Source organism: Apodemus sylvaticus, chromosome 8 (genome assembly GCF_947179515.1).
Source record: "Apodemus sylvaticus chromosome 8, mApoSyl1.1, whole genome shotgun sequence".
In the NCBI taxonomy this organism is placed as follows: Eukaryota; Metazoa; Chordata; class Mammalia; order Rodentia; family Muridae; genus Apodemus; species Apodemus sylvaticus.
Genome location: NC_067479.1, coordinates 61186157 through 61212928, shown reverse-complemented (window position 1 = coordinate 61212928; position 26772 = coordinate 61186157). Strand labels below are relative to the sequence as shown.

Below are 26772 nucleotides of genomic sequence, written 5' to 3'. Positions count from 1 at the left end.
TCTCTCTCTCTCTCTCTCTCTCTCTCTCTCTCTCTCTCACACACACACACACACACACACACACACACAAGCAATGAATGTATGCAAATAAAATGTTTAAAAGCAAATACTCTACGGCATCCAGCCCTCATGTTCTCAGCTCAGGAACATCACTTTCCAATGTGGGTGCATATGGTTGCATTTCCATCTAAGTAGTTAACTTTAGAATTCACAGAAGAAAATGAAAATAATTAATAATCATACTGCTAGATATGTAAAAGTTTCCCATCTTTAAGCCATACATATATAATAATATGCTTTATGACTATATATACTATATATTATGACTCTATAAAGGAGCAAAGACTATACTATAAATGAATATAAAATACATGGTATAATAGCATAAATTATAATAGTTTATTTGTAGCAATTGTGTGTGGTTTTTTTTGTTTTTTTTTTTTGTTTTTGTTTTTTGGATTTGGATTTGAGAGACAGGGTTTCTCTGTATAGCCCTGGCTGTCCTGGAGCTCATTCTATAGACCAGGCTGGACTTGAACTCAGAAATCCACCTGCCTCTGCCTCCCAGAGTGCTGGAATTACAGGCGTGCGCCACCACTGCCCGGCACAATTGTGCTTTTAATATGAGATAAAATAGCCAATGGCCCCAAGTACAACCAGACTTACTATACTGCTAAGGCCACTGTGAATAGTAACCAACTACCAGCCATTGTAGGCATTGTCCTAATCTGGATCTTACAGTCACTCAAGAGTTCCTTTAACTCAGATGGTTACAGATATCTGGGGATACTTCTGGTCTAATACTACAAGCAGACAGGTGGTACTCAGGAATCTGAAAGAGTGAACTCAGCTAACTGGAAATGTAGAAATGTTCTAGCTTCACATTGTTTATCTAGAATATTTATTTTAAGATTTATTTGCATCTGTGTATGTGCTTACATGTGCAAGTGAGCACACCAGTGCCCATAGGGGCCAGGAAAGTGTGCCGAATCCCTTGCAGCTAGAGTTATGAGTCTTTGCAAGGGGTTTAGCACAGGTGCAGGGAGTCTGAATTTTAGTCCTTTGAACAGTGAGCACTCTTAACTCCTGAGATATCTCTCCAGCTCCTGCAATGTTTATTCTTAGTAGGCTAAAAGATAAATCTGAATAAGGCCACTTAAAAACTAAGGACTCCAAGTAAGTATTCCCATACTCTGGGTAAAAATATGAGTCACAGAAGGAGCTGTTCATTCCATCCTTACATTTTTAAGAATTAATAGTTTTGAATATATTCTCAAATATGCTATAAAGCAATGTAAATGATTACCTCATGAGGAATATTCATTTTAATTTTGAAAAAAAATGCACTGGAAAAATCTGAATAGAAGTATCCATTGAGTAGGCCATCCATAGTTAAGTGATGGTCAGGCACTTTTAGGAAGTTTTTTTTTCCTTTCTTTCCTTTTTCTGCATGTTTTCAAAATTCCATATTTACTAGGATTAATTTTTTTACATTAAAAAACTTAAGGCACTGAGTATTGTGAGACAGTTGCTTTGTAAACCTTACAGGGTCATAGTTTTCAGAGGAAGTTAGTCCACATTACACATGTAACTCATGGACCATCCTTTCCTATTCTTTCTCTCAGTGACCTCTGGGTCCTAAGACTAAGGTCATCTCCTTTCTTAGATGTCATATATATGAAGGAAATGATGTTCTTATATGAAGCTCACCAAATAGTCATTTGTAGTTACACACACACACACACACACACACACACACACACACACCGGGCCATCATCTGACACAAAGTAAGAATGAGAATGAGAATACAATACAACAGGAACCTCCATATTAAATGTGTTTAAAATGCTACTGGTAGAATAGAGGAAGGGAGAAAATTAAAGATTTCTTATTTTCTTTTTCTTATTCAATCAAAAAGGGACACATTCAACTGAGAAGGTGTGGTAGAGACAGTTCATGACTGCCCGAGGAATATTATTGAATTCTAGTCAACAGTATTGGAAATACCTCTATTCTATCTACAGAGAGAAAAAGGTAGAAAGTCTTAAACCATATCAAGTGAATGGAAGCAGGAGATGAAGCCAAGAATATGGTTACACCTGGACTCAGCCTGTAGCAGGAATAGCCTGAGGCCTGATTGTGCCCCAGGTGAAATGGGATGCAGACTCCCTGTCTCAAAACTAAACTGAACTAAAATAAAATCTATATTCGTGCTGTATATGTTTTATTTCCGAAACACAGTCCAAGTGTGCCTTGCATGGGTCTAAGTGTCCTCAACTGGGGACAAGTTGTCACTATTCCCTCGTAGCCTGGAACTCTTATCTATATCTGGAGGGGCTTTTGGTTGATCCACATGCCAATGGCAGCATCTAGATATGTATGCTACAGAGTGGACACAGGAAAGTCCATCTAGACAAGGACTTACCCATCCCTAAATGTCCCTAAATAAGGAGAGAACTTAGAAAATGCAGAACCATGGCTCTTCCCCTCTGCCATTTCTCTCTACTGGGTTTTGGAAACAGCAATGCCAGGAAAGAGGAATGAGCCTCCGTAGGGCAGGTCTGCAGACTTGAAATCACAGCACGAATGATAGCAGGAGGAGCTTCAACTATGATCTATAAGGGTCGAGAGTACTTCACCACCCACCCAAAGGTCCCTGTGGTTAAGTTCTCCAAGATCAGTCACAGCAATATAGTTCATAACTGTAGCAAAATTATAGTCACAAAGTAGCAACAGAATAATTTCATGGTTTGGGGTCACCATAACTCAAGGAGTCATATTAAAGGCTCGCAGCATCAGGAAGGTTGAGAACCCCTGGGCTGGAGCTATCCAAGCCCTCTGACCTTAGACACGGGCAACAAGATCCAGAGTTTGCCCTGTGAGTTTTCAGTCTGGCGTTGGCCCAGTATTTTCTCACTGTGTCTTCTTTCCTCCCTCCTTGAATTGAAATGGATAGTCTGTTCTCTTGTATGTTGGAAGTATGTAGTCCGTCTTTTTTATATTATCCGTGGTCACAGTTAAGAGATTGCCTTGAGTCTCAGAGGAATTTAGACTTTTAAACTGTGTTGAAACTGAAAGACTACAGGGGCTTTTGAAGTTGGACTAGATGCCATTTTGTATTATGATCTCACAAATTTATGGGGACCAGGGAGTGGAATGTGGTGGAATGGCCCCCATAGACTCAGATGTTTGAATACTTGGTCTTCAGTTGGTGGACTGTTGGGAAAAGGAGGTGTGGCTTTGTTGGAGAAGGTATGCCTTTGGGGGTGGCCTTTAAGATGTCAAAGTATCAAAAAAAAAAAAAAACTCAGACATCGATTCATTGATATTTTTGTTTACCAGGGTAGACAGAACCAACCACACAGTCTAGCATGTGGGAAGATGCATGAGCCAAGGGGGAGGGGCAGAAAAGGCTTCAAAGATGGAGAGACTCACGGGCTGGCGCATCAGGAAGAGTGGATGATCATTTCATTAAATACACGCTTTCCCAGACCTGTTTTAAAGTCCCCTATGCAGATAAAGATAGGCAGGTAGCACCAACTTAAACAATTTAAAGAAGCTGCCCAAATACGGAAGCCTACCTTCCCACACCCGACCACTTTATAATGTTAAAGTGTGAGAAGAGACTTAAACTCCGTGCTCTGTTGCACAGCGTGATGATGGACGCTAACAACAATTTCATATTTCAGAAGCAACAGCAACAGAAATTGGAAATTCTTACCATAAATAAATCATATATGTTGATGGATGCATGCAATCACTATGTGCCAATCAAAAACAAAACTTTAAAAAAAGAGCTTTTCCCAGGTTGAAGACAGGAATGGCAAGAGGTTGTTTGGACTTCCTTTAGTACCCCTGGGTTCTCGCCCCAGGTCGAGCCTGCAATTCTGAGAAGCAAACACTAGATGGCAGAAGTATACGGGCAGGCGCAGACTCATAACTGATCCACACCCAATCCCGAGGACTGAATTAAATAAAGACATGCATAATCCACTTGGCAGTAATAAAAATGTGAACTTGTTGCCAATGTTTACAGGTTAACCACAAGCTCAAATTCCTTTTGGATTTTGTGAAGCAAAGCAAGGTGAGTATTCTGTCTCTAATCCTAACCTTGTCAGTCACTACTTAGCAAGTCCTGGGTGACACACACATTATAATTCTTTGGTTCAGAAATTTCTGTTGTCTCAGTGGTTAAGGGAAATATTCCTGGTTCCACCTGGTCAAAGAATATAAGTTATTTGGTCCTTCTGACTAATTCTAGCATATGGCCCATAAACTTCATATTTTAATGTGTAGTAGGGAACAAGAAAAAGAAACTCAAAGTACTATCATGTCATTTTTTGTTTGTTTGTTGTTTTTCTTTTTGGTTTTTCAAGACAGGGTTTTTCTGTATAGTGCTGGCTGTCCTGGAACTTACTCTATAGACCAGACTGGCCTTGAACTCAGAAATCCACCTGCCTCTGCCTCCCAAGTACTGGGATTAAAGGCGTGCACCACCACTGCCAGCTATCACGTCATTTTTAAAAACTGAATTCAAGGTCCCAGGCCTTAGGGAACCTGGGAACTTCCCTATAGCTGTCCAGCTTCTGTTGTAAACTGTTGGCTGAGTCCAGACATCTCAGGGACGACTTCTTTATCTTGCTGACAGGTTAAACAAGTCCATGTTCCCAGGCTTGGGAATGAACACCTATCCCGCCTCTCCAAATGTTTTAATTGTCTGTTAACTGGCAAAGAATATAGAAATTGCTGCTATCTAAATCAAGGTGTGTAAGTTGTAAAAACATATAACCAATTGCCTGTTGTGCCCTGGTTAACTGCATGAGGCTGACCTTTCTCCACGCATCTCTCTGAGCTCTGGACCCAATGTCTAGGAGAATGAATTAAGGACCTTGAAGCCAGGTGCCCTGGATATGGCCCAGTCTCCAACCAGTGCTGCCTGGCTTAGCCCAGAAAGTGGGCTAACACTGCAGCTCTCCCCAGCCCCCCACTCCCTGTGTGTTCCCATTCTTTAAAAATGCTGTACAGTCTCCCTTCAGGGATACGGTTCAGAATCTGACCTGGCCGCCTCCCTGAGCACTCAGGACATAAAGCTTTCATTTCTGAGCTTCTGCATCTGAAGTACAATTTCTTGGCTTCCACCCCAAACCCAACAGGAGAAATACTTGCACAAAGTGATGTGTTTGGCATCTATAAAGCACCCTTAGATAAATAATAAATAAATATCAATTAGCTATCATTCCAACTACGTGATTTCCCCGGGAAAGGCAAAGCCATAATAATAAAAAGGTCGGTGGTGGCCAGGGAGGGAGAGACAAACAACAGATGTTCACGGCAGTGAGACTTCTGCATGTGTTTGTCCACACTCACAGTGTGTGACGCTGAGGTGAACCTTGATGTGAGCTGTGGACTTTGGGTGACCCTGGTGTGCATCTGTGGGTATTCATTCACCATAGGAACTACACTGCTCTTGAGGGATACTCACAATAGGGGAAGCGCTCTCTCTCTCTCTCTCTCTCTCTCTCTCTCTCTCTCTCTCTCTCTCTGTGTGTGTGTGTGTGTGTGTGTGTGTGTGTGTGTGTGTGTATGCAGGGCCCAGGATCCATGGGAAATCTCAGCACCTTCTGCTAACTTTTGCTGTGAACCTAAAACTTCTCTAAATAATAATAATAATAAAGATGAGGAAACTGAAGGGTCTGTCTCTCGGCACTAGAGCGCTTGCCTTGCACACACGAAATCCTGTACCACAGATATAACTAAGAGTCATGAGTCATGAGAAAAGGCCCTAGCCTGCCCACCCGACACAGGGTCAGAGGTAGACGGCTTGCTCTCCCTTGCACATCTTTCTTCCATTCTGGTCACCCTTTCGCTACCTGCCAGGGCCTGTGACCTCCTCCTCTTCCTGGTCCCTCTCCCTCTCTTCAGGATTCTCCAGATCTCTGACCTCTTATAGATTCAATGAATAAACAACTAATTCTAGAACAGTTTTGTTAATGTTCTAAATATATTAACTAACTCACTCTTCCCAACAGCCCTCCAAGACTCTTATTTTCAAGATGAAGAAATTAAGGCCCAGAGAGATTATGTAACTTGTCAAGAGCAGCACAGCAAACGAAGACTCAGGATTCCTGTCCAGGCACCTCACTTTAGACCCTCTGTTCTTCCCAGTCAGCCCAATTCTTCTCAACAGGAACCAATCCCCCGAGCTTTGATGTCACTAGTCTCCTGTATTATATGTATACCATGCTTCTTTAATCCAGGAAAGGATATGTTATTTTTTTCTGGTGATGTCATTTATCTGTAGGCAGGTTATGCAACCCCTGGTGTTGGTAGAAGGAGACACAATTGCCCATAGTTCTAGAAGATTCTGCCTTATATCTGATTTTCAGAAACATGTCTTTCCTACTTTTGGTAAGAAATAGTAATAACATGATTTTAAACATCCAATCACCCCATCACCATGTAAGTTGTGTATTCTATATTATTCCCTTGAAGCTCATTGGGCCTGGAGGCCTAGTAGGTTTACATAGATGTTTTCCACAGGGATGTGGTACTCACTGGAACACCACATCCCTGGCCCTCAGAGTCAGAGACTGATTCTTTCTCAGGGCGTACATGGCAGGATGTTGGATTCTGAAACAGTGTGAGTTTGGGGACAACCCTGAGGTGAATAAGGAACAGACTCTGTCCTCTCAATGAGACCAATTCAGATAGAGGCCAATTCAGATGCCTCCCTGGTTGTCTAACCCTTGAGTGCTGTGCTTGGCATTTGGACCATAACCAATATCAGTTTGAGGATGGTTGAAGGGTGTAAGAATATGAAGTCATTTGCCAGCAGATCTGGACAGGTAGCTTACTGGAGTCTCAAAATTACACCACAGTCTAGCATGAGCCAGTCCCACAAATAGAAAGCTCAATAGAACCACTTTTCTGCATTGTCTGATTTCTGAGAGGAATCCTGTAGCATCTGGTACAAGCTTCAGGACCACAGCAGACCCAGGAAACAGACGAGGGCTCATATAACAAACTTCATGTGTTCCCTGGTCCACCAGCTCTGAGCACCCAAGATGACAGAGCCTATACTGGGTGCTATTGAGTCCTTGCTTTTGGGGACCAGCTGCCACTCACTGTAAGGAAATGAGACGTCCTTACCAAGACAACAATCTTAGATACTCAAGTCAAAATGGAACCTTCGCCTTCCAGTTGCACAATTCCCACCATGGACCTCATCAGCCTCTCTCTTAGCCACCCCCCGCCCCCCAACCCCCCTACCCTGCCCAAGTTTCATGGAAGTGTCAGCCGAATTCTGTTTTCAGTCAATGTGAATGGATATCATGGGTAGAGTCAGAAATCCCCCAGAATGACACATTGAGCCAAACAGAAGTAACACTTCTGTCATGTTTCCCTGGCAATGGTCCTTGAAAGTCTTTTAGCAATTCTGACCAGGCTAACTGCCTCTAAATCACCTCAGAGGCTAGCTTAAAGTTCATCTCCTAAGGTCTTGTAGCCCGGGGCCAAGGGTGGGTTTGGGACACTAGTGTGTATACTTCCTCCCAGGTAACCACAATGTGCACTCAGACGTTGAAGCTACTTTTACATGAATGGGGGTGCAAAACAGGGGAGGGAGGTAGAGCAGCAGGTGGCTGGTCAAACTGAAGGTGGTGTGATCTTGGTCAAGACCAGGCTAAGCTCACAGGTTTAGCCACAGAGTCCTCTTCTGCCCCAAATGGCAATGGGACGCAACAGCCAAGGGTAAGGCCTGGCTTCTTAGACTGTCCTGTCTCACTCTAATGATGTTATCCTAATGACATCGTCAGCATGCCGTCATAATGATGATTGCTTCCTCTCCCTGTGGTTCTCCAGTCACAGCTTCTGTTTCTACCGTTTCCTGGGTCTGGAATGCCCAGTTCCCCACCCTAATCCCACCTGTTATCTGCTAGCTGAAATCTTTCACTTCCTTGCAGGAACAATTCAACTTTCTTCTTTCTGGTTATCTTCTCCTGGTAGAAGACTGTTTGAGACATACTCATTTCATCTCTAATTATAATTTACAGCACACATGCCACCTCCAAACACTGTGAACTGGAAGTCATGGTTGGACAGTATGCTAACATAGGTACAGATGGAGAACCTACTTCTTGGAGCTTGGAATGCAGCAATGGGCAGCCCAGACTGAGATTCCTACTTCTGAGTGGTTTTCTAGACCCAGGCTACAGTTCTAGAAGTATTTCTGAATCACTGAGTAACAGCTGCCACGAGGGGCAAGTAGGAGAGACAAGCAATTTAGAAATGAGGGCGGGGACAGGCTGTGGGGGCGGAGACAGGCCATAGGTGGGCATAGGTGGGAGGAGACTAGGAAGAATGGGAGTGGCCCTTCTCCCTTGTCTTTAGTGAAGACTAGATAATGAGTTTTTCAGGTTGTTGGCCTCCTTTCCTCTTCCTGTCTCTCACATACCCACTTTCACTTCCTAAAGGAGGGACAGGCCAACAAGTCCAAAGCCAGCACTGTGCTTTACCAGAAGAGGGCTCCCAATTACCTACCTGAGCTCCAGACAGCCCAGCTGCAGAGCCATGCCTTCACTGACCTTGCTGGCATAGCGTTGCATGTAGTCATTCCGGAGCTGATGGGAGAAAGGTCAAGGGTCAGACTCATGCCCTCATTTTTCCTTCCTGGAGCAGAGGCCCTGGGAGGTAAACACACTGATGCCTCCTGGGCTTTGTCTCTCAAGTACATATTGGTGGTTTGAATGGGAATGGCCCCTATAGACTTATACATTTAGATGCCCGGTCCCCTGTTGGAGGAACTGTTTGGGATGGATTAGGAGATATAGCCTAGTGGGAGGAAGTGTGTCACTGGAAGCACGCTGTGATGCTTCAAAAGTCAAGAATATCCCCAGTATCTGCCTACCTGTTAGAGTCTCTCTCCCCCTCTCCCTTTCCCTCTTACCTACAGATAAGGATATAAGCTCTCAGCCGCTGCACTAGCACCATGCCTGCTGGCCTGCTGCCATATTCCCCGCCATAATGCTCTTGAACTTACCCTCTGAACCATAAGCCTAATAAAGTCTTTCCTCAGTGTGTTCCCTTGGTCATGATACCGCAATAGAAAAGTAATTAAGACAGTATCCCACCGTGGAGAAACATTTTCATGCCCCTCTCCCCCTGCCATTTTTGATAGAATAAAACTGAAGGCTGCCTAATGGTTAGATCTGTAATCTCAGCTACTCCACATGCTAAAGCGGGAAGATCAAGGTCTCTTGGGGCTACATGAGTTTATCAAGGCCACCTTAATCAGCTTAATGAGACACTTCTGCAGCCAACATGGTGGCATGGGCTTTTAATCCCAGTTCTTGGGAGGCAGATGGGTCTCTGTGAGCTCCAGCTTGGTTTACACAGCCAGCTCCAGGAGAACCAGGGCTACACAGAGAGACCCTTTTAAAAATAAATGAAAATAAAATAAAAATGAGGTGGGGTTGGAGAGATGGCTCAGGGGTTGGGAGGTCTGACTGCTCTTCCAGAAGTCCTGAGATCAATTCCCAGCACCCACATGGTGGCTTATAACCATCTGTAATGGGATCTAAAGCCCTCTTCTGGTGTGTCTGAAGACAGCTACAGCTGGCTCGTATACATAAAATAAATAAATCTTTGAAAAAGACTAAAAATGAGGCACTGCAAGAAGAAACATGGCTGAGGATTTGGTTTAGTGGAAGAATATTTGCCTAGCAAGTATTTCTTGCAATAATAAGCACTAAACTCAAGATATCGTGAACTCATGTGATATCTTGAGTTTAGTCCTTATTATTGTAAGAAAAATAAAAGTGAAAGAGAGGTGAAGAAAGGAAGGAAGGGAGGAAGGGAGGGAGGGAGGAAAAAAGGAAGATAGGAAGGAAGATTTGGGGGAGGAATTAGTGATTTAGCCAAGCCCATATTGATAAGCAGTTGATAAATGTCACTCAGAGTCCATGAAACATCTGGGTTGATGTCTGGCCAACAGGAAGTGAGGTGCAGAGAGACAGAAGTGACAGTGCCCTCTCTGCTGGCACTGCTTCAGAGATTCCTCTGTGCAGGTGTTGCGGCAGCTACTTGTTTAGTCTGAAGGAATGTGAGAGAGGTTCCGGTAGCTCAAGAGAGCCGGCTGGCACACTTTGGAAAGTCTTTTGAGCTAGTGGACGCCATGTTGGTAGCTTGAAAGAGGCTGCAACCAGAGTAATTCACACCATGGGAATTGGTAAGAAGTACAACTTGTGACTGGTTCTTCCTCAGGCCAGTTCACCAGTACTCTGCCTTGGCCATCACTTGGTCCCTGTGACCACTCTCTAAAGCAGATGCCATTATTATTCTGAACTTAAAGAGGAGAAAGCAAATTCATGCAAATGAAGTCCCTGGGTGGTCAGTGGCAGAAGCAACTGAAGCCACACCTCGGTGCCTGCACACTAACCTGCTTTTCCTGCTTCACAGGTACCCAGCCACACAGACAGGAGATAGGAGCACAAGAAACAGCCTTGGGGGAAGCCTTCTAAAAGGCTGCTCCTTATCTCACCATCTCCCCAAAGAGAATAGATTTGTCTCAGCACTTAAAGAGCCCCGAGACACCGGGATGCTTTTCACCTGTTGGTAAAAGTACAGCAGCGTGGTCCTGTCTTCTTTCAGGCTTTCCATGAAGTCTTCTGGCAAGTAGCGGATTTGAAGGTCATACCTGCAAAAAGACAGACTCTGGTTGGCACTGGGAAGCTGAGTTCCCGAGAGCAGAAGAACTCACAGGGCCAAAGCTTCTCTATCCTGGGCACGCAAGGACTATCCGTGAGGGCTTTTGGCACAGATACTAGTTTCCTTACTTCAAAGACCAACGCTTGGTCTGGGCTCTCCTTCCTTCCTTCCTTCCCACCCTCTGCTTCCCTTTACCATAGCACCAACAGCATCTTGTCTGGAACTGTAACCTAGATAATGTCCAGAAAGGACGATTCTCTATGAAGCCAAGTTAGATCTCAAAACTACTTTCATCAGAACATAGTGGGAGGACTAAGTCTAGAAAGCCACTCTAATTTTCTAGAATATTCTGAGCCCAGGGAAGGCTTGGAGGATGACCGTCCTACCTCCACTCAGCTTCCACATGTAGACACTCATACTTGTCCTGCACTTCGCCCACAGTCATCTGTGGGTGCAGCCAGTGGATCTCGTCTGATTTCATGTGCTTCAGCCTCAGTCCATAGCATTCAGCCAGCTGGATGTTGGGCCCTATTCGCCCACTCAGGAGGATGGAGGTGATGATCTCCTGGGGAGGAGATGAGAGGGTGAAGAATCAGGGATGCTCCCCTGCTGGGCTCTCACAGGCTCCCCATGCACATCCCCTTACTCTGTGTGGCAATCTGTCTTGACTATTTCTGATTCTCTAACAGTGAGCGCAGGCCCTGGGACACAGTGTGCTCTGCCCAATGAATGAACAATTTGGCAGAATGAGACAGACATAGAGGAAGTGGGAGGAGGTAGCAGAAGCGAGGACAAGATGCAGAGGCTGAGAGCACAGTTCAAAACAATTAATACCAGCTGGGCATGTGCGCCGTGAAAAGCCCCTTCTGGATGGTTTCCAGTCTAGCCAGCAGGATGCAGTACAAGACCACGCACTGCTAGGTCTTCTCCACACATGACGGCACTGAGTCCACGTGACACAGTGAAGCAAGCAGGTGTGACCACTGTGTTATGGCTGGTAAATAAGCTGATGCTGGGACCAAGCTGGAATGGTGAGCCCTGGACTTCTGGACTCCGATGTTTTGCTTTGCCAAGCTGACTTAGGGCATGGCAGAGCTGGGGGAGACAGGAGCATGAGGCTGACTTTAAGGGACAGACCCACAAAAAAGATGCTCTCAGGAAGGTACCTTTTTATTCTATTCTTGAGGTTTTCTTTTTCTTTTAACCACAGTTACAGCAGGTCCCACACCCACAGACCAATGCTGCTACTTCTTGGCCCAGACACAGAGCCCATTAACACAAATGTCAAGGCCTGTCAGAAGGCCCTGACTAGCCCAACTTAGCTGCTGGTAATCGCATTTCTCCCTTGGGTCCGCATCGGGTGAGTGAGCTGAGCTCATTCTTGGCAGAGCAGAGTTCCCGCCTGCAGATCTAAAACATCACTGACCCTGACCCTTGTGAGTTAGTAGTCTGAAATGCATGCCCACCCGACCTACATCAGTCTACCCCAGACTGCAGGCTGCAGGCTGGCCAGGAAGAAGAGGGAGGCTTCACTGTTTAGGCTGACTGTTGTTTTAAACATGCCTCCCAAGGAGTTGTCTAAGTTAGCAAGCAAAATGCAATTAATTCCATAATTGGAAATAGGAGCAAGCATGTTTCTTTTTCTCTCTACTAGGAAAATGTCAAGACTAATATTTAAGTAATGCTGGTTTAAAATAATGTCCAATTATTCATCAGCCTGGACAACTGTGGTTCTTGTTCCAGATGCCTCCTTTCAGTTCTCATGAACTTCCATAAAACTCTTTCCTACAGAGAAAGACAATGACTATCAGGGAAGCTCACTACTGCTCTGTGAGATGTGTGTGTGTGTGTGGGGGGGGGGGGATGTGGGGACCAGAGTACACACCAGCAGTCTATATCAGCTCTGAAATCAGAATGGAGGCTGAGGTGAAGATGTGCTCCTCAGCGGCTCCAGAGAGAGAAGCATGGGCGAGAACGTCAGGTCTATGTTGTGAGGCAGACAGGTCTGCCATCATCTCTACCCACTTCTGCTACTGATCATCTCTACCCACAGGCCACCCTGATATTTTACCCAGAATCCCTCTTATCTCCGCCGAGTCCCACTTGCAGTTTCTACCTCTGCTACTGAAGTATAGAACCTACCCCTTACCAAACTGAAATCTACTAACTGGGCACTTCAGTTTGTAATAGCTAGGAACCCTGACCCATGTAGAACTGAAAATCTCAGATATGCAAAACAAGGTCAGGAGGACAAGAGCCCTCTTTGCATGCGCAACCACTTCAGCAGATAGATGCTGCCATCTATACCCAAGCATGACCCACTGTTGTTCTTTCAGTTCTTCTCTAAGGTGATATGTATGTGTACACACACACACACACACACACACACACACACACACATGTATACATATATGTAACATGTTAAAATGTATAGATTTTAGCAATGCAGTACTGACACAGAAATATTCTCTTGTGACATGCATACCAATTTAAATAGACATTTCCCACATCTTTAGATGATTCTCTGTCTGGGTCAACCCTGTGGCTAACTCCTCCTCCCTCTAATAGAATTTTCCTATTCTATAATTTTATATGCATGAAACTACTTAATGTGTGACATTTTTTCCTGCCCAACTTCTTTCATTTAACTTAATATCTAAGATTTGCCTAAATTGATGAGATTATATGTGTGTGTGTGTGTGTGTGTGTGTGTGTGTGTGTGTGTGTGTGTTTGAGACAAGGTCAGGGTGATCTTGACCTTACAATTCTCCCGCCTCAGCCTCCCAAGGGCTAGGATTACAGGGATATATCATGATACTCTGGCAATGTTTCTTTCTTGTTTTGTTACACTGGGAATTGAACCTAGGGACCTGTATATGGTAAGCAAGTGCTCTGCCACTGACCTACACCTCAGCTTTCTTGTTCCTTTGTTTCAGGGATAAGTAATAGTCTACTGGATCAACAAACAACAATCTGTGTATTTAACCCTCTGTTTCTAGAAAGGTAAGGCGTTTATGTGTTTTGTTTTTTTTTTACTGTCGTGAAAATTAATGTAAAGTGTTTCTGTGTGTAAATGATACACTGATGTTTGCTTTCAATTAATCCAAAAGAGTAGGGTCTTGGACTTTATAAAAAACTTGCCCGGGCTGGAAAGGTGACCTGGGGACTAAGGGTGAATATTGAAGACAGATTTGAACAGTTGGTCTTCTCCATTTCTTTTCCTTCATTTTAAAATTACTTCTTTGATAATTTTGTACATGCATGCCTTCAGATCCAGCTTTTTAAGAAGCTTTCCCTAAAAGCTTCAGATCTAGGATTTTCCTAAACACTGAGATAGTAATAGAGCCTGAGCGAGGTGGTTTTGTGAAGATTAAATTAGTTAACTCTCCAGGATGTTGCTTGGCTCCAGGTTAATACGCTTTTTCTTTAAGTGAGCATATTTTAACACAGTAATCTTTTACAGGATCCCATTTAAACTGTACTATAAAAACCACAAGTTCATTTTATTCTTCTTTTTGATACCCACAGCACACCCCCCCCCCCCCGAAACACACCCTTAGTATCTCTTTCCTTCTCTTGGCAGGGCCAAGGGTCAGAATAGTAAGGCTGAGGAACTAGCATTAGCAGCCAGCCCAGAGACAGAAAATACTGAATAAGGGTGAAATTAGTTACCTTCAGGGGAGCTTAGCAAAGGGAGACATGTATTGAAAAGAATGGACCCTTCTAACAGGGAAAGTACTCAAGCCATGCCGAGGGGAAAGCTAGAGCAGACCACATAATAAGGGATTGTTTTGAAGTTGTGGTTTGAATGACTTACTGAAGGGAAGAGGGATTTGTTTTGAGTTGATTCTAGGGCTTAATGAGCAATGTCACATCATAGTGGTTTTCAAACCAAGCTTAAGTTTTAGTTTCCAAGCAACATTCTTCTGGAAAAGGGTCCAAGGCCCTTGTAGAAATAGATGATTCCAGGGCTGAGAGGAAGACAGACAGCACTAGGTGAGTCTGAAACATCGATTTGGACCAGAAACCAATGGCTGGAGTATGATGAGCATTCCTGACTACTACACTCCATCATCCCGAAGCACTCACACGAGGGAAGGCAGGCATAGCCCAAGCCATACATTTCTTTCCTGAGGATGAATGTGGATGGTGCTGGAGACTGCAGCCTTACTGAATGACACTGCTACCTTCTACCCACATGACCCGACTGATGACTGAGGTTGGATTATAGAGGACTTGGCTGGTCTTTGTCCTTGGTTTCAAACCTTGGGATTTTCCAGGTGGTGGAACTAGCTTTGTTTTTCTTGTTGGGGTCTAACATATAGGGGACCCACAGTTTCAGAAGCATGGGGGAAAGTGGGGGAACCACTGCCCATCTACATATTGGTCTTTGTTCTTGGGGTGATGCAACTTAGAATCTGAGAGTTAGCCCCAGCTGGGGATTGGGCGGGGGTGGAGAACACATGGGACCGTGTGGCCAAAGCATTCACTCATCATCAACCATGCCATAGTTCCTTTTGGAAGCTCTAATATATTTGAATCAGGACATTCACCTGAGACTTGGTGATGTGCATTGCTTTGCCTAGCAGATGATGGGTCTTGAGTACAGAAGCTTCTGGTCTGGGAGTCTCCCAGTTCTGTGTGCCTCTTAGGTATTAATTTGTATCCACTGGGATAGAACTATAGCCATAAGTATTGTACTTCCCTCAGTTCTTTGACTTCTTCTAGTAATTCATTGAGCCTGAGGAGGAAGTGGGAACCGACTAATTCATAGCAGAAGTGTGGATGGTTCAGGATCTGAGGGAAGGGGTGTCTGATGAACTGGGCCCTTAACCTATGAAGTCTGTTAACTATATAACTGAGGAAATTCATTGTGTCAGAGCTTCACGGCAAACTCTTTCCATCCCTCTTCAGACATGGCTGGGAGAAATGAACGTGATGCTCATAACCACATAGAAAGAATATCAGCATCGTATCATGCAAACTAATGTGTGACCATGCATTTCAGAAATAGGGACGTGAACACCAGAGCTGGATCTGAACTGAAACCTGTCTTCCTGAAGGCTGGCTCTTACAGTACCAGAAGGCATCATGCAAGCTTCCAGAGCAGAAACACAACCAATAGTCCTACTCACCCAAGGCCTGTGAACCACAACAAGAACCAGCACAGCTCCACAACCCTCCCTAAGGGCATACAAAACCTAGTGGTAAGCGACAGCTTTCTAATTGGACCTAATGGTCAGCCCAATGAGAGAGAAATCATGCCTGATAATTAGAAACCTAAATGAGCTATCTGGAGTTAATAAAGACATGGAGCTTAGAGGAGAATATACAATCAGTTCATTTCCAAACCAGCATAATCCCCAACTACATTCTAAGTATATAGCCCTACACCACACATAAGAGTAGTTCTAAGTATGTAACCCTACACCACACATAAGAGTTTCTTCAAGGAAACTCCTCTTTGCAAGAAATGGAAACTATTACAGAGAACTACAACTAATCAAAATGAAGAGGGTGGAGCCCAGACCCGATGGATGCACTTAAAACACAAATCCTGCACCTAGGGTTCAGGGATCTTTACAGAAGAAGGGGCAAAGAGCCAGAGGAACAGGGAGTTACTGGTGAGATTGTGTCTCCTGGAAATGTAAGAAGTTACACTCATGAAGTCTCATCAATATAGATGTACAAACAGAACATGGACAATGTTGGCAACACTGGACATGATAAAATTAAAGGGGGGAGGGAATCTCATGAGGCCACAACCCTAAACAAGGCAAGACAAAACTTCAGGCAACCAAAGAGTGCTGAGAACAGAGAAACAGTCTTCCCCAGAGAAGAGCACAACATTGGTTATCCAATACAAAATGGTCAGCCCTGAAAACATACACACAAATGATATACAGACTGAGCAGGTTGTATTTATATATTTAGGAACACACATGCACATACACACACACACACACACACACCACCACCACCACCACCACCACCACCACTACCACCACCACCACCACCACCAACAACAACAATTAAAGAAAAAAAGGCCATGAATTTGAAAGAGAGCAAGGTAGGGTTCAGGGGATTTGGAAGGAGGAAAAGAAAGGGGGAAATGATATAATTATCTCAAAATATATGATATATACTTAAAAAAATTAGGCTGTGAATCTAGTTCTGACGAGAAAGGTCTTCTAACAGGATGACAAGCTTCCTGGACCACAGTGTCCCCCTGTCCTGGGCCACAGTGTCTGTCTGTGATCGTCTACCCTTGCCCTATCAAATGGCAGATGGTTCTGTAGTCAAAGCATCAGCCACCATCTGCCACGTGCACATGTGAAGAGCTATGGGGCCACGGCTCCAGTGAGCACACACCCCTCAGCCACACAGAAGCTTGTGAGTCAAGTGGGAGGAAGAGAGAGGCTCCTGTTTAGGGGGCTCACCTGCCTCCAGCCCCGCCTCCCTTGGGCGCTCACTCACACATGCTCACACAGCAGGAGCAGCAGTTTGGTGCCCCACCTCCAGCTCATCAGCTGCCACAGCCAGTATTTCTTTCTCTATTAATAAAGCATTCCTTAAAAATGACAGTACGTGATGTTTCCCTTCTCACTCAATTGCCATATGTAACCTGAGTTTTTACCAAATGCTGCCTCTTTAGATAAGCCCAGGGTTCCTTTTGCTCCAGGAAGACCTTTCCTTCTTCTCAAACCAAGGCTTCCAGTGCTGAAGGGCAGGCTTTCTGGCTGCCTTGAGTTACAGTCTAGCCTCTAAAAGACTTCTGGTACTTTCTTGAAAATGTCTGTATTCCTCAAATTTTCCTTTCCTCTAGATATATTCATGTTGATTTATTCAAATTGTTAAATAACATGAAGATTCCAGAAGGCCTTTAACCCCCCTCCTTGATCTTTGACTTTTCCCCTTGTAAGTCAGAAACAAAGAAGAATTATCTCTACATAACTTGTCCCCACACCCACACCCACTATGTGAGGACTTTTCAGTTGGTGGTAGACCACATTTAGGAGAGCAGTCCCATGAGATGACATCATCTAGTGATGTCATAGCTGTCACAGCTTGTACATCCGCTTTCTAATGTTCATGTGTATGTATGTGGTATGCATGCATGCATGTACGCATATCCACATGTGTGTTGGTACATGCGGAGATCAGAAGTTTATGCCGGGTGTCTTTCAAAAGACATTCTCCACTTCATATGTTGAGGTGGGGGTCTCTCACTTGAACCCAGGACTCACTGATTTTGCTGGTCTACCTGGCCAACTCTCTCTGGGGACACTATGTCTCAGCCCCTGGAGAGGGGATCACAGGTGGGCTCTGTACCCACCAGCTTTGATGTAGGAACTGGAAGTCTGAGCTCTGGTCCTCATGCTTGTCTGGAGAAGAGGCAAGCAAAGATTCCTCCCCAGCATTCTAGGGCATAGCCCCACCAACACCTTGATCTTGGCTGTCTAGACTTCAGAGCTACGAGGCAATGCATTTCTGTAGTCTTCAGCTATACTACAGAGGGTATTTTGCTAAAGCTCCCAGGACTCTAAAACAACTGCCTGTGTCTGATCTTGGACCAGATAGACACATACCCTCTTTGAGTTCTAATCAGTGATTGATTAAGGATTCCATAAACTGTGTCCTAGCTCAAAAAGAATCTTCTATTGATAACTCTCTAAGAGACACCAGCGCAGGCTTAAGTTTATTTTCAGTTCTTTTTAGGTGACACACTAAGGTGTTTTGACACATGACACATAACTGGGACTGGCCTGCCTTATGTGCATTCCAAGTTCCTAAGGCACTCAGGCAATGCTTGGGATGTATTAGGTATTCAATGAATAGTAGTTATCTTGGGATGTATTAGCTATTCAATAAATAGTAGTTATCATGATGGGGCCATAAGTAATGATGATACAGCTTGAGTGAATGTGGATGCTACCAGAAACAAAGAAGATTATAAATAATAAAATTAGGCCCAGGATGATCAGGCCACACCCAGAGCTGATCTGGCTATACTTGCTCTCTGGAAGGAATGGTCCAGGGGAAAATAACTTCATTCTGCCCAGAACAAAGATCTGTAAGAGTTTTATGGCATCAGCATCAAGCCCAATATAGCAGTGTCTTCACTACCTTTTTTGTTCTACATGAAGATAAAAGGTAGAACTTCGGGAAAAAAAAAGAGAATAAAAAGATTTTGAGACAGCAACATGTGTCTTATCTTTAATTGACTTGGAACAGAGGGGTTGGCTTCAAAAATAAAAAATACTCTGTTAAATATAGACCTGTTCTATTCAAAATTCTGATTGTTAATATGCCACAAGGAAGAGCTCTTAATGCTAAGATGAGCTTCAGGAGGAAGAAAGAATAAGAAAAGGCAGACAGGAGAGTACCAGGCAGGTTAATGCATTTTTAAAAAATAAAATAAAAGTTCCCCACTACTCTGATACCTTTTAAAGTAATGACTTTGTAATTCATTGTGAAGTTGGCTTGGGGGATGGGTCACATGCCTTGCTTCAGAATGAACAGTTGGAGAGTGTTATTGGCTATGGGGGATGGATCTAGAGTATTCACATTTGCTATAGTGCTTAATAATCTGCATTGGTGAGTCTCAACGGGGTGCTGTTGACATTTGGGGCATGTGCTGGCTAGTTTTATGTCAACTTGACACAAGTTAGAGTCACTGGAGAGGAAGGAGCCTCAATTGAGATAATGCTTCTATAAGACTGGGCTGTAAACAAGCAGGAAGGGCATGGCTAAATTAGTGATTGATATGGAGAGGTTCAGACTATTATGGGTGGTTCCATTCCTGGGCTGTTTCTGAATTATATATTTATATACACACACACACACATATATACATATACACATATGTGTATATGTATACACAGATATATATACATATACATACACATATATACATATACATATGTGTACGTATATGTATATGTATATGTATATGTGTGTATATATATAAAAGCAGACTGAGAAAGTCATGATGACCAAGCCAGTAAACAGTGCCCTCCATGACCTCTGCATCAGCTCTGGTCTCCAGGTTTCTGCCCTGTTTGAGTTCCTGCCTTGACTTCCTTCATGATGGACTACAATGTGGAAGTGTAAGCCAAATAATCCTTTTCTTCTCAACTTGCTTTTGGTCATGGCGTTTTGTCATATCAGTACTTAGTCTCTAGAAAGATGGCTTCAAGAGATGGTGATGAGTTCTTGCCTAAGATCTGGATACCCAGTGAAGATGGAGAGCAGGCAGGTGAGCAGGAGAGTGTTATGGAAGACTGTAAACGACATTCAAAATTTGGGTACCACTGCAGTCAGCATCACAAGCTAGGGAACCAGAATCTAAGAAATGACGAAGTTACACTGGAGGAAGGTTCAATAGCAGGTGCTTCCTGTCTTCCCCAGGACCAGAGTTAGGTTTCCAGCACTCACACTAAGTGACTTTATCCACCTGTAACTCCAGCTCCAGGGGATTCCATGCTTTCTTCTGGCTTCTGCAGGTACCTACACACAAACCTAGCATGCATTCACACAGATGAAAAAACACACACATAACTAAAAATAAATCTTTTTGAACAGTGACAAGGCACCATATCTCCTGAGAACCTCACAGGAAACCAGATGCAGGGCAGGCTCCTTGGTGACTGAAACGCTTGGCAGTGGGGGTGGGGTGGGGTGGGGCAGAAATGACAGAGTTGTATCATCTGGGCTCAGTTCCCTGATCCAGCTGGGTGTCAAGGTAATATGTATATGAAACACCCTTACATTAAACTCACTGTGCATGCCTAAAGGTAACACTAGTAATTTCAATCAGATGGCTAATAGGCGATTGAATGTTCCAAGGAGATATGCCCATGTTCTCACCCTTAGATCACATTTCAAAAGAGGCTCTATATAGATATAATTAAGTTGAACAACTCAGGTTACAGTCTTTCTGGACTGTGTGGCTGTTAACCAGGGGTACCTTTATGAGAGCTATGGGAGAGAGGGCAGTAGGACTAGAGAGGAGGGGTGAAGTAATGCTACTAAAGCCCAGGAGCAGTAGGAGTCACCAGATGTGTTTCTGACACCTGCACTTGGGACTTGTAGCCTTTAGAGCTGTGAGAGAAACATTCCTGATGTTTTAACCATTGGTTTCTAGTATTCTGTTAAGGCAAAGTTAAGAAGAAGTAAAGACAATAGCTATTTAAGTTCTGAATCCTCGATTCAGATAACTGATTCTTTTCAACTAGCGGTAGCAGAGAAAAATACTAAAGTTTGCACAACTTATCACTCTGAAAGCATTCATTCTGAGGTGATAAAAGCTCTAAAGAGGATATTCAACCACAAAACTATCGGATCAAAAATAGAACAGCAGCACAGACACCTGCCTCCTCCTTCCCAGACGTCACGAGTCTTTGCACACGGATAACCGAAGAGACCTGTCAGTCTTCTCTTCACATCTTCGTTCTCACTGTGGTGAGTGTCTGTATGTGTGTGGGGGGGTTGGGGACACACACAGGAAGTAAGAAGGGGTGCAGAAAAGAAGAAGTGTGTATTAATGTGCTTCTTTTTTGTCACTCTGTGGTGATGGCTTGTGGTTTCCTGGCTGAGCCCTTCCTGCCTGTTTCATGGGCTGGTCTTATGTGGGGGGCTAGCCTGGTATGGCCTAAGCCTTCTCTCAGGAGTAGCTTTCCTGGACAGGGAGCCCCCTTTCTTCCTGTTGCTCCTCCAACCCGGAGGCATTGCCCTTGTGCCTCTGAAGGGGGGAAGTGAGGAATGCTAAGGTAAGGTGAACATGGTCCCTGAGCCAGGGACTGCCTGCCAACCTTAGGGAGAGCCTGCCCTGACCCTGGTGCTAATCTGTCCCTTCTACTGTCACAAAGTTCCTTCCTGGCCAGTTATAGACAGTGAAACTATGTCATTTTCAGTTCTGGGAAGCCTAGGATCAAAGATCTGGCATCTGACACAAGGTTTCAAGGTGGAGCCTATACTCAGTTCTTACATAGTGGAAGGAGATGGGCAGGGGGTCTTCCCTTTGACATCTTTTAAAAAATGATGTTTACATTTTTATTTTTAATTATGTGCATATGGGAGGAGGAGCTGTGTGCATGAGGATAGTGCCCATGGAGGCCAAAAGAGGTTTTTAGGTATCCTGATCCTGGAGTTCCGTGCAGCTGTGACCCACTGATGTGGTGCTGGCAACCAAATTTCAGTCTTCAGCAGGAGCAGTATGCCATCTTAACTGCTGGCGCAGCTCCCTGGACTCTCAGCCTCTTCTTAAGCACTTCTAATGATGCTCATGATTTAATCACATCCCCAAAGGCCTCGCCTTCCCGTGTTGCCATATTAAATATTAATCTACATAGGTATTTTGGGGAACACACCAATATTCAGTGCTAGCTCCTCCCAAAGGTTCCTATTTCCCTATCTATCATATTAGGAATTAGAACTTCAACATATGAATTAAGGGGTACAAAAGCATCCATCCCCTAATTCCCTGTATCTAGTTAGGTGACAGGATTAAACTTGAAGCCCTTGGGGTGTCTTGATTAGTTAGGACAGGACGGTGTGTCACAATACTTTAATCTTCCTCTGGGGAAGGCTTGTGGGGATTGACAGGTGATGGTAGTGAGTGGAAGTGTGTGCAGAGCCTGAGCGGGATTCCACACTCCCTTTGTTAAGCAATGAGCATCCAAAGGATACCAGCAATCTGGAGAGCCCACCACAGGTGGAAGGTCTGCATCTGGGCAGGGTAGGGAAAGCTCCCGAAGACTTCAGTTCAGGACAAAACCAAGATGAATTCTTTCCTTCTTTTCTTTCTTTGTATTTTATTTTTAAAGATTTATCTTATGTGTCTGAGCATTTTGCTTGCATGTATGTATGTGTACCACATGAATGGCTGGTTCCCACAGAGACCAAATGAGGGCATTAGATCCCTTACAAGTTGTGTTTCAGACTTGGGAGTCCCCATATAGTTGATGGGAATTGAACCTGGGTCTTCTGCAAGAAGTTCTCTTAACTGCTAAGTCATATCTCCAGCCATGTCCCCCTTTAAGACAAGGCTTTTCTATATATCCCCCGCTAACCCAGAAGTTATTCTGTGAATCAGATCTCAAATTTCCAGAGATATTCCTGCTTTGGCTTCCCAAATGCCGAGATTACAGATATGAGCCACCGTACCTGGTAAAAATAAATATTGACTTCACGTTCATACAAGGTAGGGGCTTGAAAGGGATCTAGGATGAAGATGGTGCTGGGCTCCAGCAACTCTTGAGATACATTGTACCATCACGTGGGTGAGAGAAATTCTTGAGATACATTGTACTATCACGTGTGGGTGAGAGAAACTCTTGAGATACATTGTATCACAGGCATTCTTGATGTGTTCCCTTATGAAAAGTAGAAGTTCTAATGATGGACAGAGTCAAGCACAGAATGGACCAGCAAGAGTCAGCCAGAAGAAGAAGAATGCGAGCTAGCCTTTCAGCATCCTGGTCAGAGAGGAGCTTGGCACTTAGACCTGAGTGATCTTAAAATTCATCTTCTAGTTCATGGTTGAATTGACATTAGCAGGCCACTACTAATCATCAAGGGCAGTGCATACAAACTGGGATAGAGTCCAGGACCTATGGTCACCCAACCTGCAAATGAGTTAGGGATGGGTAAGAGGGGGAAGAAAAGGAAAAGGTACTAGAAGGCAGATTTTAAAAAACACGAAGGATGAACCTTGTTCGCAAGGTGTTATCTTAACCCCTTTCCCAGACAAGCAAATTAGCACGTTTGAGGAAACTATAATGACAGAAGCTTCCACCTGTCATGAAGACTCAGAGCTCCTAACAAACATGATTTCAAAGAAAAACAAAAGTAGGAATTCAAGAAGGGCAGCACCCAGGTCTCATCTGGGCACTGTTGGCCTCATTAACTGCTGCCTGCTTTCTGCAAGAACTGAGGCTCCAGGGCCAATGCTTATTCACAAAGCTGTTCTGATTTGGATAGGGTCTCACTGTGTAGCTCAGACTGGTCTGGTACTGATGATCCTCAGCCTCTAGAAAGTTGGGATCATAGCTAAGTGCTGCCATGACTGCTTCACCATAGTTTGTTTCATCCCAGAGAAAGCATAATAGGGCATTCACATTTACACAGAGAAGAGTCGAGATTAAAAACTTGAAATCTGCAGTCTGTCTGGAGTAAGGACATTGTGAGACCATGATGGTAATGTTGCTTCTGTTTCATCTACACAGTTAAGAGAGGGGGTTGGAGTTGCAGCAGTGTTCTTAAAGAGGGACACGTGCTTAGCAAGTCTGAAAGGGCTGAGAACTCGAGGGTAGAGAGGATGATGAAGGGACATAGAGTGAAAGAAAAATTCACCAAAATCAAGACCAAGTGATAGGGGACACAGTTTAGGGTTTGGAAGCAGGAGAGAAAGAAGCTGCTAACTTCAGAAAAATCTTAGGCAAGGATGCTGGGCTTGGGTCCCATCTCTACACATAGGGGATGATGTCTTCAAACAGGCACTGCGCAAAGCTGGACCAACCTCTTTGGGTTGCACACTTGCCCAGGTTTTATTTCTTTCTATCAGAGCACTTCCATTGCCTTTTAAAGATTCATTCATGGGTATAAGTCAATGTCACAGCCTTGGTCAGGAAGCCTTACAAGAACAGGGAATCGCACCGTGTTTGGAGAATGTCAATGCCCTGTGTAGGCAGCTGGTACTGGAGGCTTACAGCCACAGCTGTGGGATGGAAGACAGATTATTCCGGTTGCTTTTCTGTCATCTTGTCCACAGGGTTTCATTCAGCCACCATCCAGAGGCTGACCAATTCAAATGGCTGTACCAAGAGGGAATCTCGCTCCAGAGTCACCTACCAATGGTGTTTTTCAATGTTGCCACTTTAAGATATGAAGGCATCCCAAATGTACTCAGTGACAAACCTGGGTGGAGGATGCGCCATCCCCAGCCATCTTCCTCCAGTGCTCGTCTCAGACAATGGCTCCTGTCTGTCTGAGTCAGGTTTCAGTTCTCCATATCCCCTCCCATGCCTCACGTTCTCAACCCATCACCAGAGCCTCTCCCTTCCAACTCCTGGATCCCCCGAGTCACAGCTCTTCCTTTCAAAGACTGAACTGGTTAAGAGTGTATGCTCTGGAGGCGGACTGTCTGGGTTTGAAAACAAAACCCACCACTTAAGTAACAATTTGCTTAACTCCTCTGCACTGAGTTTCCTTAAATAGAAAGTAGAGATAATAACACTATGTGTTTCAGAGGGGCCTTTTGAGAAGCCAGTGAGATAACAAGTATGGGGGGGCAGGTAAAAATGTTAGCTTTTGCCATCACCTTCATCATCAGCATAGTCGCCTACCCCTGTCATTACCACCATCATCACTACCACCACCACCATCACAACCACCACCACCATCACAACCACCACCACCATCACAACCACCACCACCATCACCACCACCACCACCACCACTACCACCACCACCACCATCAGCACCACCACCACCATCAGCACCACTACCATCAGCACCACCACCACCACTACCACCACCACCATCAGCACCACCACCACCACCACTATCACTATCATAACCACCACCACTGCCATCATCCCTACCATTGGTGGAGTCATCATCAGTATTACCATATCCATGACTTTCCTAATTGACACTCTTATCATTTCTCCGCAGACCTCTACCTATGAGCATACTTGCCTCTTTCCAATCTCCACCCTGTAACCTATATCAACCTTTAAAAAAATAATCTCATATCACTTGATAATTTGCATTTATATCAATGTTTCCAATGAGATGGAGTGAAGACAAAGGCACTAATATGACTTTATTTGTCAATCTTGGGGCACTGATGGCCTCAGAGCTACTATGTGCCTTCTCAATTTAGGACCTTATAATGTACCCTTTGCTGTGTCTTCCCCTATTTTCTTCTTTTCCTGGTCAACAATGCTGCCACATATTGGTTAATTCTCTCTCCCCACCAAAGGTCTCCTGTGGTGGAACTGCCCAGCAAAATACTATCCATGACATATAGTCCTAAAAGTCCTGAAGACAGTGAACCTATTTCTGGTTTTATCTGAGAACTGATTTTTTTAAAAAAAAAGATGTATTTATTTATTATATGTAAGTACACCCCAGAAGAGGGCATCTGATCCCATTACAGATGGTTGTGAGCCACCATGTGGTTGCTGGGATTTGAACTCAGGACCTTCAGTGCTCTTAACCACTAAGCAATCTCTACAGCCCCTATCTGAGAACTTCTTAGCATCCCACACTGATAACCACTCCTTTCTTGGCCTCTCCCCCCACCTCTGTTGGTTGCTCTTTTTTTTTTTTAAACTATCCTTTCTCTCCCAGCTCTTAACCTGGCTTCCCTGATCACCCCGACTGAATCCTTCTCTTGCTCTCCTCATCCTTCATGACCTGCTTCTCTGGCTTGACCTCCATTGCAGGTTGACAGCCAAATCCTCTCATATGCCCTGTCATCTATCCAAGCTGCAGGACCATGCTCATCCGTAGCGGTGCTCCAAATGTGCTTCAAACAGAAACACAGGTGAAGCTGAAATCTCAGGTTGGACTTCCTTTCTCGTCCCAATGCCTGGCACCAGTGCCCTCTGCTGCTCAAGCCAGAGCCTGAGTCATCCCTGTCTCCTTCCTTTTCTTCCCTCCCACATTTAATCAATCACCAGTTTCTAGTGACTCTATCATCTTGATACATGCAGATCTATCTACTTATCTCTGTTCCCCAACACTGTTAGTACAAATCCACATCTTTGTCCTACTAGTAACTATTGCCTCCCAGCCCATAGCCTGCTCCCCTTTCTCTCTCAGTCTCTCCCATTCTGCTATGGAGCAGGGTGGGGCACTGGGTGGGTGGGTGGGGGAGGATGTGTCTTAACGGCTTGCCAGGGAATCAACATGGCCTGCATACAGAAGAATCCCTTTAGTACAACATTGTGGCCCTGTGTCAGTAATTCATCAGGTAAAACTGAGGGTTCTTAGAAGTCTTGCTACAAAAGAATCTGTTCATGATTTTCAGGAAGGGCTGAGGGAGGTGTGTTCTA

At 44.4% G+C, this 26772-nt stretch overlaps 1 protein-coding gene and 1 long non-coding RNA gene across 6 annotated transcripts in view; one reads left to right on the top strand and one right to left on the bottom strand.

The window, feature by feature from the left end:
• Ptk2b (protein tyrosine kinase 2 beta) overlaps positions 1-26772 on the bottom strand; it is a 122564-nt gene that overhangs the window by 25975 nt on the left and 69817 nt on the right. For all 5 annotated transcript variants that reach the window (XM_052191146.1, XM_052191144.1, XM_052191148.1 and 2 more), the window contains 3 exons: positions 11092-11270; positions 10607-10694; positions 8540-8619 (listed from right to left, as the gene is read on the bottom strand). In XM_052191146.1, the coding sequence (XP_052047106.1) occupies positions 8540-8619; positions 10607-10694; positions 11092-11270 (347 nt within the window). The remainder of the gene's footprint in view (positions 1-8539; positions 8620-10606; positions 10695-11091; positions 11271-26772) is intronic.
• Positions 14263-17265, top strand: LOC127691381 (uncharacterized). The gene is made up of 3 exons (XR_007979255.1): positions 14263-14924; positions 15714-15912; positions 16904-17265. It is a non-coding gene; the product is annotated as an uncharacterized LOC127691381 (long non-coding RNA).